We start from the raw sequence: 12,386 nt of genomic DNA on the forward strand, positions 1-12,386 counted from the left end.
GAAATAGCAAGTGCAAGGTGGTACTTTGAATTCAGTCTTTTCACTAAGTTTATCCAAGAGTCTGATCTAACATGGATATTATTCTTAAAATCACCAGGTCAATTATGCAGGGAATGTAATGGCAGAGCATTAATGCATTGATTTGGAAAGCAGGTATTGATATGCAGTAGTGGCTGGACTTGGTTGGTTCAGTGATCTTAAAGGTCTTTCCCAACCTAAATGATTCTGAGTCTGTGATTCAAGTTTAGGTGCTATCAAGTGAAATGCCAGCACCTAAGGTTTCTCTGCCAGAACAGAGCTAGGATTTTGGCACAGGATACAGTAAGACAAAAGACATATCTGTAATTTTATCACAGATATAGAAAAAATTTCTTAAAACCTTTCCTCTTGTGTGCCTGAGTGAAAATCCCAGCTTTCGTTTAAGAGCAAGAGAACAAGAAGAAAAAAAAGTAAACCTTTACTTCTTCCAATTTCAGAAGAAAATGGGTATATGGGAACCCAGAGGTATCTTAAAAGCTTAGAAACTGAAAGTATAAAAATGATGATCCTAGGCATTACTTATATTAATTTCCTGATCCTCAGAGGCCTGATGGGAGTTTTCAAGTTGAGGTTTAGTAGTGGTCTAAACCACAATGAAAATACTCATGACTCTGCTGTGAATTAGTGGAGTTTGTAGACGCAAGTACAAATGCTGAAGTAAAAATGCTGAAGGTTTTCTTATTTTAAGGGTGTTTCTTCATATAACGGATAATGTAACTGTTTAACATTTAAAAAGGCAATCAAAATACATCACCTCTGAATTGAGATGTCTGGTATTTGGGGATTACATATACAGAGCTTCAAAAGGTGACCGATGCCAGAGCCATCACCCTGAGCTATTAAAACATTGTGTCTGAAGTTTCCAGAAATCTTAATACTATCTTTTCTGAAGTCATATCATTGTGGTCCAGTACCCTCTAGCATTGGGTATTTTTAGGGTCTTTTTCCTTTTATTTTTTCTGCAGCTTCAGCTTCTGGAGACTAGATTTTTCTTTATTTTATTTTTTTAAATGAAACATTAGATTTCCAGATAATAATATGATTTTATCACTGGGGCTATAACTAAAACTTCACATCTCACAAACTGCTTAGTAAAACCATGAGAACTACCCTCAGAGGAGTAACCACATGTGAAATGCAGTTAGTGTGAGCTGTGTGATCTCAGCAAGTCTGGGAACTGATTTCCAGTACCTGTGTTGTTTTCATCCAGCAGTCACCATCTAAAAGTTTGGTGTTGGACCTTAGTTGCTACGCTTTTTCAGTGGAGAGAAGTGGGTCTTTCTCTCTAGGAGAGAGTGAGTACTGCAATTTCCTACAGGGACTTGAGAGGAACTATAGTGGCTTTGCCTGCAGTTCTTTTTTTTAGACTGCTTGTGGTGTCTGAGATAGATATTCCCATAAAACACTAAAACCAGTCTCTGAGAACTGCCAACAAGTGAAATTAGAGAAGCTTTCCAGGCAGTTGAGCTAGAGTAAGTATTAAAAGACATTAATTCAAGAAACACTGATGTCAAATTCATGGCTACAGGAAAGGCAATACCAAGTCTTGGCACTCCCAAGGGAACTTCAGATGCCAGGGAAATGATGCTTCCCTCTGAAGATAAATGGATGCTTTGAAAAGAGAACACTGTAAAGGAAGGAGTATCCATGCATTAATGCTTATTTTTGATGCACAGGATGTTAGTGGTGCAAGTGTTTGTCATTAGAAAGAGATGCTGAGATTTGCAAAATTTACTGTATTTTCTGTATTTTGCACACATCCTCCTTATGTTTTTGTTTTCTGGTGGTTTTTGGGGGTTTTTTGGGGTTTTTTTGGCCTATATGCATTTTGGTTTTGTTTAGTGGTGTCATAGATCAGGATTTAAAATTTCTCTTACTAGCTTTTCTCTGGTAGACTGCATTCTCAGTTTTTTTAATCCAGAAGAATTCTAGGTTTCAGTGAAATGCTTTTAAACTTGTATAATTGTGGTGCATTTGATTCATTATGGAACTAATTATATAACCTGCCTTTTCTGTCCCCAGTGATTTCAAAGTTACTCTGTATTTAGGATCTCACTACTAACCTACCTGAAGTTTAATAAATGGCAAAGACAAAATGCTATGAGACGTTTGGTGTAAATAAGTTGTTTTATATATGCTGCTGTCTATACTAAGAAGTGGCTCATCCTAGGAATATTGTTCAAAAGAAGCAAAATAAAAGTTTTTTGAATAAAAACTTCGTTTTGAACAAAACAAGAAATAAATACTTTTTCAATCTAAAAATATTACATTAGCTTAACGTAATACTGGTGTAGCAGATGCTAAAAGCAGAGTAAAACATGTAGATCTGATGGGGTTTTTTTCCTTGTGTGAATTATATCTTGGGTTCCTCTTGTGGATAAAATTCTGCCTGGATGGCAGCAAGAATTTTCTTTGACACAGATGCTCTTGAGACTGTCTCTAAATGCTGCAGGTGATGAACAATTTTACAGAAACACCTCCCACTTCAGATCTTGAGTTTCAGGGTTCAGTTTTTTGTGTGTGCACCACAATGCCAAAGTATGGTAAGCATGAAATTTCAGTGTATGCCCTCCATATGTGATTCTGAATAGATCTTACTCATGCAAAGTGGCTGTGGCAGTCAGTGGAAGATTTGCTTTTCTTATGCTTGCTGTTTTAGATCCTGACTTGTTCTAACATTGAGTCTTGTGAAATTCTACCTCTGCAAATAAGAAAAAGCAATCTGTCTCTGGAGATTTCAGCTCACAGTTGTTACTGCTAATGCTGAATATATGAATAGAGCCCATTCATTCTGTGCTGTGAGTGGTAATTAATAGCACAGGAGCCAGCACAGCTACAGCAGTTGAATGTAGGGTCCTCTTGTAAAATTTTTATAATTGTTTCAATTAAAAGGTATTTAAGAATTGCTGAGGAAGAACTGAAAAAACCAGGCAAGTCAAAGGACTCTCACAAGCTGTGCTTGTGTGACTAGTATTGTGCTTTTTTACTTTTCTTCCTCTTATGAGAAAGAGAAAACAAGATTTCCCACCCTTCCCTGTTGTGTCTAAGGCTAAAAATATCTTACTAACATGATTGTGTGTGTCTTAGATCTTTTGTATTGTTTTTGTCACCCTGGTGCCAAACTAAATGCCTTTGATAAGCAGTTCTTTATGGTTCATATTTATATTAAAGTTTCAAATGGCAGTGACAAGTATTTTAAGCACAGAATCAGTTTATTTCATCTTACAGTTTTGCTAGGAATGCCCTTTTACTATCAAATATAAATATACAATCATATGTGAAATGTGCTACCATTTCCTCTGAGAAGTGAAACTAAATTAATAATCATTGCTTATCTAAGTCAAGTAAAAATAGGACCTTGCTGCTAGGATTGGAATGAAGAGAGTTTCAAAATGAGCTGGGATGTTTGGATGTCCTGTTCTCACGGGTAGCTTTGCAGACCTCTGCCCAACACCCTGATTTATTCTTCTATTACATCAGAGGATTTTGCCTCAGCAAATTTTGCCTAAGCAACAAGAACAGTTACCACCAGCAAGCTGCCACCCAGGAGGAACAGTGCAGGAAGAGCTCTGGTAGGGCTCAAAGAGAAGCTGTAACCTACTGTGGTTTGCACTCCTCCTCAGCTTAGTGATAACATTTGCCATCTCAGATGGAGAAATAAACCACATGGATTAGAGACAATCACAGTCATAGGACAGTCCATATTGGAAGGAATTTAGGAAGATCATGTGAAGCAACTTCATCTGACAGCAGGGCCTCAAATTAGATTTTCCAGGGCCAAATCTTGCATGGTTCATTGTTCCCATGGTGGAGGAAAAAAAATATACATATATATATTTATTTTTTAATAACTTTTTTATATTCAGAAGGTGTTTCCCTGAAGCAGATTATGTCCTTAGCCTCCTGTTCTATAACTATGCCTCCCTGTGAGAAGACTATCCTTGTCTTCTCTAAAACTGAAATTTATTTCTGTAAATTGGAAAAAAAAAAATCCTGATTCCTGCATCCTTCAGCTTCTCCAAGCCTCTAATCCTCTTGACAATTCTCTGTGGGATCTTGTCCAGATTTTCTGTGTCTCTCTTGAACTGGGGATGCCAGAATTGTGTGGCAGGTAGGGCCTGACACTTGCCAGGCACAGTGGAATAATCACATCCCTTGATCTGCTGGCAGTACTCTGGCTGATGCAGTCCAGGACGTGTCTGCCTTCCTTGCTGCTGGAGTGCAGTCCACTGCTGGCTCTTGCTCAGCTTGCTGTGCACCAGAGCCTATTCCACAGAGCTGCTTCCCACACAGCCTGTCCACAGCCTTTACTGTTATGTGGGTTTATTCCAGCTGCAGAGCTTTATCTTTGTTATGCCTGGTGCAGTTTTTGATGTCCCATATCTGGATGGTGAGTCTTTCTTCTGGCCCATTTACCTCCTCCCAGTTCACAAATTTTGTGTGAGTGCAATTCCATCCAGGTAGTTTTGAGTAGGACTAGACCTAGTGCCAGTCTCTGAGAAACTCCACTAATGGCAATCTACCTTTTTTGTATTTGAGCCTTTACCCTACTTGGAGAAAGGAGCTAATTCTCCACCCATCTTGTGCTCCATTTGTCAAGTCCTTATCTTACTGGTTTGCCAGCAAAGTCATTATGGAACAGTGGTCAAAGGTGATGAAATAGCATACACTGCCTTGAAAATCAAACACTGTACCTTGTGGGGTTTATGTTTTATGTATTTGTTTATGCTTATGGTATGATTATATGGTAAGCTAAGGTAGTACCTGGAGGTCTGTGTAATTCTGGTGTCATGTAACTAGCAGTTACAGAAAAGCTGTCATTGTTTTCTGCAAATGTCATCTCAGAGTCATCTCCCATAAACCAAGTGTATTAGCCACTAATGGTGGCTAATTATGTTTTATATGGCTAATAATGGTTAATTAGCCATTAAAGGTGCTTCAGACATGCTTTGCAGAGGGAACATCAGTTGGGGGTAAATTTCAGTTCCTCTGCGAAGATTGTGTTTACAGAGCTACAGCTAGTGCTTGTTGTCATTTAGCAGACACCTGATGAAGAGAAATCTGTCAGCAGGGAAGACGACAAAGAAATTCCCTGCAGCCCTATTCCAATGACAGCGGAGAGGAGACGCAGTCTGTGGTATGCAAGCCACTATACAACTGATGAGAGAAAAGTAAGGCTGGAGGGGGAAGGGTCTCTGCATTACACAATTAATTTGAACTAAGGGAAGCAGTGTTACGTAGCTTGCAAGCAAGATCTCCATGTGTGATTATAGAAATCAGAGAAAATATCTGATTAATATAAAAATCAAGGCTGCATGGCAGTAAGATAAGAATATATTTTGTAAAAATGAATGAAACAAAACCAGGAGCCGGTGTAAGGATGCAAATGAAAAGCATGCTCTATGTTTTTGGCTCCCACATTTAAGAAGTGTAGGACTGGGGTTTTGGCTTGGGGCCATTATCTTTGACCAAACCAGCTAGAAAGTCTGTCAGGGAGCTAAACCTGGTGTAAAGATCTGATCTGCCTTGTAGCTACTAATTAGCACTGTCACTGGTGAGTGGGGACTGCCAGCTTATCTTCTCCTCAGTGCACTGGTGTCCTTCTTGAAGATAAAAAGCGAGGCAGTTTAGGCAGCTGTGTAAAATATCCTGGAAGGGTCCAGCTCTCTACCACCTGTCTGCACCAGCTGCACTGCAAAATTTCATTTGTTGAGTTATTGTCAAATTTGGGACATATGAACATTCATATATACTCAAGCCACATATACTCAAGCCCCAGGAAATCCACTATAATAATAGTAATGGGAAATGAGCTGGCAAATGGATAAAGTATTGTATTATATATTTGCATCACCATTTTATTGGAACTATTTTTATAATTGTAGTAATTCTAATGATTGTTTAAAAACTTAGTTTTTAAGCACCAGATCATTAGAAAGACATTAGAAAGCAGTTAATCAGTATAATGCAATACTGATTAATTTTTTGACTTAGTATCCAAAATTTCAATGCAACATTCTCAGTTCTGGTTTAAAATTCACAGGAACATACAGTAAAATTATGTCAATGCTATGACACACTGAATACAATTTTATTGTATTGTACAATTCTGCTGACTTTTTAAGATTTCTTTCTGAATTTCTTGGTGCAAATCTGCAAAAGTCAGCACATATGCATGCACGTATTCAAGAAGTCAAACATACTAATGCTTGAGCTGTGCTTCTGTAATAATTTGTTCTTGCATTGCTTTTTGCAGCTTCTGTCAATGACCCAAGATGAATACAAGCCATCGGATGTTAGTATACTACTAGTCTTTGTAATTTTGCAGTTCTTCTCAATGTGTGTAAATACAGACAATGATACATACAGATAAAACCTTAGATGACATTTGTAAAACTTCTAGATTTATGGTTAGCCTGCCATTTACCCTATAATATTGATTACCCTAAATGTAAATTTCTTCTGCTTCCTTAATAATTTCCCTGAGAAACCATTGATTGGTCACTTGAAATTAAGCTACTTGTAGTAGTACCAACTGGCAAACGATCTTTGCTATTTCATTGGGTTTGAATAAGATATGAATATATGCTTTCTAATGCAAGCCACCTTTAAATTTGATTTAGTTTCTTTGCTATATTTTTTTTAATTTCATTCGTGTTGGAATGCTGAGGCCCTTAAAGCATGACCGACAGCACATATGAGTTCAATTTACAGATTACAGAAAATACAAGTTTTTATTTGATCAGAGATCAAGCAAATGATCCATTTATCTTGACTGCTATAGACCTTAGCAGACTCTGAAAGCAGAAATGTCCCCTCTCTTTAGCACACACAGAAGAATGGAGATGAAGATGAATTTTAGAAGCATCCATAGCCTAATCTAAACATGCTCCATGGTCTGTACTTGGTGCAGCTGGATATGACTGAACATAACCCAGACACTATTCTGAAACAGTTCACAGGCTGTTGCACATGCCTGTGAATAGTTTTGACAAGCAAGATATGCTCCTGTCTCACAGCCTGAGCAGAAGTCAGTCTTGAGCACGTATTGCCATCACTAACCCATTGCATGTGAATTTCTGCCAATAGGAAAGTTATTGGTGATTGTGATTGCTGGAGCCCTTATCCAAACAAGCAGAAGGGCTGAAATTGAAGGCACAAAAGTAAAGCAATGGAAGAGTGTTGAATTAGCACTACCAAGTGACAAAAATGTGCAATCGATAACAATTATTACCACAAATGGTTTTATTAACAGCTGCAAATATAGATCTCACCACTAATAATTCAAATTGGGAAGTCATTTATAGCCGTTATTTTAATAACTACTGGAAATATTTCTATGTGAACTGAAGTCTGAAAATGCTGATGTAGTAGTTTACCTAAGAAGAAGGATGAATTTTTGGTTACTTCTATTGGTATGACATAAAGTCTTAACAGCAATAAATTTTGGAAGCTGTTCTGTGTTAATTTTGCATGCAACAGGACTATAACCTATCAGTTTCTTGGAAGCAACTGCAGCTGCTTGTTAGCCTCTTTTAACATTGGCACTCCAAGAGTAGCAAAACACAGAAGTAGGAGTCCCCCTCCTCTAAGAGCCACGGTGAATGCAGTACCTCTCTCCGGTGTCCTGGCAGGTGCTGCTGGTAACAGTGAACGGGAGCCCTGCTGACTATCACACCATCCACCCTGCCCTGCCTCTAGAAAATGGTCCAGCCAAAGCAGACATGTACTCCACACCACAGTACAAGTGGGAGCCCTCGGATGGCGTGTCAGGTAGTAAATTGCCTAGGAATTGTCATTTTTTCCATGTGTTTTTCTTCTGTATCTCCAGTCACTGCATTTCTTGTCATTTTGGTAAACTCTTTGTCCTGTTAAAGTTAAATAACTGCTGTCACCTTGCAATGATGGATACCCATACGACAGTTTTGTAAACTGGGCTCTAGGTGTATACCATCCAAAATACTTTGCCTACCAACACAGTGATTTGAATTAGCCATCAGTGTGATTGCAAGAAAAGTAATTTCAGGAGAGGATGCGTGTACTGTCTTTACACCAGCATGGAAATAAGAATTAGGAATTTAATAATAAGAAATAAGAATTTCTTTTTCTACTTAGAAAAGGAAGAGGAGGAGGAAGAAGAAGAGGAAATTACTCAGGAGGAAAAGGAAAATGTTAAATTACATGCCCTGGTCTCTGTGTTTCAATTTATCATGAAACAAAGCTACATTTGTGCTCTGATAGCTATGATGGTAAGTACTTAGTAACAAAAAGAATGCTGTTGATTTTATGAAAGTGTCTTCTCCATGTTTTTCTGAAAGTAGTCTCATTGGTTGGTTTTCAGCAAGTCTTTGTATCAGGCTTAAAAAATATTAAGATGGTGTCTGCATAATTTTGAGCCCATTTTTGGTTATTAATGTATAATTCCTAGGCCTGTTACAGGCCTTTAAATAAGACAACACGTTTCCAGGAGTGGGAGCCCCAGGCTTTGTTGTCCGTTGAATACCAGAAAACCACTGTGCCTCAGTTTTCTATTGATTCCCAAGCTCCTGCACAAGCAGGTTTATCACGTGTTTGCACCACTCAGAAATTTACCTGTAAAATTAATGTATGTCATACTGATACAGAAAACTGTAAAATTACGGTTCCTAATTCAGGCAATGTATGCATCCAATGACTCTGAGAAGAAAGGATCTGTAAAGCCTGATTTCCTGTGTTGACACAGAAAGATCTCAAGGAAAATACAACTTTGTGCCAAGGCAGACTTTCATGTTTACTTGTTCCCCTTTTTTCTCTTTTTCATGCTGTTGCTTGTTTTTAAGCCTACTTGTTGCAAATACTTTGAGCTGCATTATACCAAGGTTTCCACATAATGATTAGATGTCTTTCTATATTCCCAATGCAAGCTTTGCTTTTACTGTTTTGGAGAAGTTTCAACTATGATGAAATTAACCATAAAGCTTCTTGGCCCAATTTTGCATTAAAAATGGTAAAACAAATTACCTTGGCTGCCTCTCTTTTGCATAAAGTTTCAAACTTTATTGGCTGTCTTTTTACAGAAAAAGTTTCCCCTGTAAATAAGGCAGGCTCTTTGTGCAAAATATAGATCTGGATTGATGCATTCTGAGTTATTATCAAGTAGTTAATTAATTTCATATTGACACAGTAACTTTTTTAATATTTTTTAAGCCCATGTACTTCTATGATCTAAGGATCATAGAATGGTTTGAGTTGGAAGGATCTTAAGAGTTATCTAGTTCCAACCCCTCTGCCTTGAACACAGACACCTTCTACTAGACCTGGTCTGCATTTCCCTCTTAATTAATTCCCAGGGTTATAGCTCTCAATATAAAAGGAGACTGTATATTTTAAAAACTTACTTGTAATTTAATGCTAACTTTTATCTTCATGACATATTCTGATTTTATGTGATCCAAATTAATTTATGACTTTATTTGTGGTGTGCTCTGATGGAAATTCCATTTATACTACAGCCAAATACAGCTCAGTATAGGCTATTTTCTCATGTGAGGATGGAGAAGTAGCATATCACTGTTTTTCACATACCCTTAAAAGACACAATTTCCTGGAGGGTTAAGCTAACCTAATAGAAATATTCTTAATGTTTAATAATTTTTTTAATGCTTTATTGACAGTTGCTCCACAGTTATAGCAGCAGATACACAGCTAAATTTAGTCCTAAATCAATAACACCATGTAGATAAAAAAATGCTTAAACCCCTAAATCCTTTTCTTCAGTGTTTAATAGAGAAGTTTTCGAAAACAAAATTCTGAAAGCTGCAGAAAATGTTCTGTAGTTGTGAGTACTCAGATAATCTACCACAGCTACTGCAGACTAAATGTTCTTCAGATTGGGTGGGTATACACCATAGCTTTCCATTTTAAACTGATTCCACAAAAGCTAGAGCAGTAGGGAGTTAATGCTGCTTTGTAATGCTGTCAAAGGCCTTCAATGCAGTACCCATTGATTTGGTTTTGGCATTCCTAGTCTGAATTCTATTTGCAAGAAAAAATTCTGTGCCACTTTAATCTTTATTTTCCATCTCTTTTAGTTTGGTGTAATGAGAAGCAATGAGTCTGCTTACAAAGTGCAGCTAATGCATGAAGGGTTTGCCCTCAGAATCTGCTTTCTGCATGTTCTCCAAGGGGTTTATTTTAGCTGGTCCAGTAGGTGATCAATATGGATGAGAGTCTGATGAAAATGAAAATACATGATGAGTAAAGAACTGTAAATGAAGTGTAACTGGAAAGCTGCATCTGTGTTTTTCCTGAATGCATCTGTGGACATTTTTTCCTCTCTTTCCTCCTTTCACAAGGCATGGAGCATCACCTATCACAGCTGGTTGACTTTTGTGTTACTGATCTGGTCTTGCACATTGTGGATGATTCGGGACCGAAGGAAATATGCCATGATCAGTTCACCATTCATGGTTTTTTATGGAAATTTACTGCTAATATTACAGTATATATGGAGTATTGAGCTCAAGAATGATGAACTTCCTCAAGTATCTGGATTTTTAAAAAGAAAGGAACCTGGGGAGCTGGCATCAAAGGTAAGTGTAACAAACAGCTGAGATTTATTTATGAAACCACAAAATATATTGTGATAAAAATATGGATCTCTTGTCATTTCTTTAAGAGTACATTCACAGTATTCAGCAGCAATTCTAAAGTAAAGGGTAAGTCATTAGAAAGAGTCTTCAGAAAGCTGCTTCTTGCATATTAAGCTAATACTAGAGTAAATGGTTCAGACACCTTTTAGGTTTTCATGATAATTGTGTAGAAAATACTTGGTGGATTGAAATTGCTCACTTGTTTGGTTTTATAAACTGGACTCAAAACTAGATGTTATTTGATTCTCTAGATTAATACCCATGGGATGTCAGATCTGTCTGTGACTATGATGGCAACTGGAACTGTGTTGTCATTGCAATTTCCAATACTACTCAGTCCCTAATGGTTTGGCACAATCAGCAGCACATAGCTGTGGGTGGCTGAGTTTTAATTCTTTATTCTTGCACCTGAATTAGCACAAGTTGAAATCCATTTTAGGTTAGAATCGAGAGAATTTTCTGACCCCAGTGCATGATAGATTTTTTTCTTTAATGTCTTGTAAAAACATTTTGTTCTGCAATTTTTCTCCTGGAGAAGGGACTGAGCAAAAATAATGTTTTTTCCTAGAGCACCCAAGAGGGGCATCTCAGGGAGTGTATCTAGTTGGCATTGCTCCCCCTGTGCTAAGTGGATCACTTCCCTTGTGACCCCTAATTACAATTTAAGTTGATTCTGTATGACATCTTCCTTGTTGGCAATACCTTTTGGACAACCATTTCTGGGTCTTTAATGCATTTGAAAGTCAGTCAGTGTTGTATTATTTATCTTGTAACAGTAGGGCTAGTTTGGTAAGAGGGATAAAGCTCGAGGGGTTCTGCAAGAGAAGTTCTGCATTTTTTTCAGTGACTTCATAAGGAATTTTAACTGTCTTAATACTTCATTCCTTTGATATTATTTCTTATTGGCTATATCATCAAATATGTTGTCTAAAAACAGATGCTGTCAAGAAAGGAAGCTAGTGTGTGTATATGGTGATTTGGCCACATCCATAAAGCCATTAGGTGTTTAGTGGGGTTTTTTAGGCTGAATTGAATGCACTCCATAACTTTCACAGAATCACACAATAGCTGAAGCCAAAAAGACTTCTGGAGGTCATTGGTCCAACTCTCAAGCAGAGCCATCTATACTTGATTGCCCAGGACCATGCCTAGATGGCTTTTGAATATCCCTATGAGTGGAAACTCTTGTTACATCCTGGGGCAACCTGTGCTGGTGCTCAGTTACCCTCACAGGAAAAAAAGGGTTTCCTGATGTTCAGAGGGAACCTCCCATGTTTCATTTTGTGCCTATTGCCTCTGGCCCCATCACTGGGCACCCCTGAAAAGAGTCTGGCTCCAGCCTCTTCACACCTCCCTTTAGATATTTATAGACATTGAATGAGATTCCTCCTGAGCTTTGTCTTTTACATCGGAGAGATGTTCCAGTCCCTTCATGGCCATTCAGCTGGACTCTCCTGTACATCCATCTCTCTTGTACTGGGGTGCCAGAACAGGGCACAGCACTCAAATTGTGCTGAGTAAGAAGAATCACCTTTCTTCAACCTGCTCTCAACACCTCCTAATGCAGCCATTAACATTCTTTATCGTAAGGGCACATTGCTGGCTTACTTGTAACTTGTTATCCACCAGGATCTACGGGCTGTTTCTGCCAAACTACTCTCCAGCTGGTCGGACCCCAACACCTAATGGTACATCAGCTGGTTCTTCCTCCCCAGG

The 12,386-nt window shown here is 38.1% G+C and overlaps 1 protein-coding gene across 11 annotated transcripts in view; it reads left to right on the forward strand.

Moving 5' to 3' along the window:
* PIEZO2 (piezo type mechanosensitive ion channel component 2) overlaps window positions 1–12,386 on the forward strand; it is a 288,110-nt gene that overhangs the window by 188,564 nt on the left and 87,160 nt on the right. For 9 of the 11 annotated variants that reach the window (XM_064433518.1, XM_064433512.1, XM_064433438.1 and 6 more), the window contains exons 9-13: window positions 5,079–5,210; window positions 6,296–6,334; window positions 7,674–7,812; window positions 8,155–8,288; window positions 10,374–10,610. In XM_064433518.1, coding sequence (XP_064289588.1) covers window positions 5,079–5,210; window positions 6,296–6,334; window positions 7,674–7,812; window positions 8,155–8,288; window positions 10,374–10,610 — 681 coding nt within the window. The remainder of the gene's footprint in view (window positions 1–5,078; window positions 5,211–6,295; window positions 6,335–7,673; window positions 7,813–8,154; window positions 8,289–10,373; window positions 10,611–12,386) is intronic. The other 2 variants (XM_064433447.1, XM_064433497.1) reach the window with 2 other exon arrangements.

This window comes from Passer domesticus, chromosome 1 (assembly GCF_036417665.1).
Source record: "Passer domesticus isolate bPasDom1 chromosome 1, bPasDom1.hap1, whole genome shotgun sequence".
NCBI lineage: Eukaryota > Metazoa > Chordata > Aves > Passeriformes > Passeridae > Passer > Passer domesticus.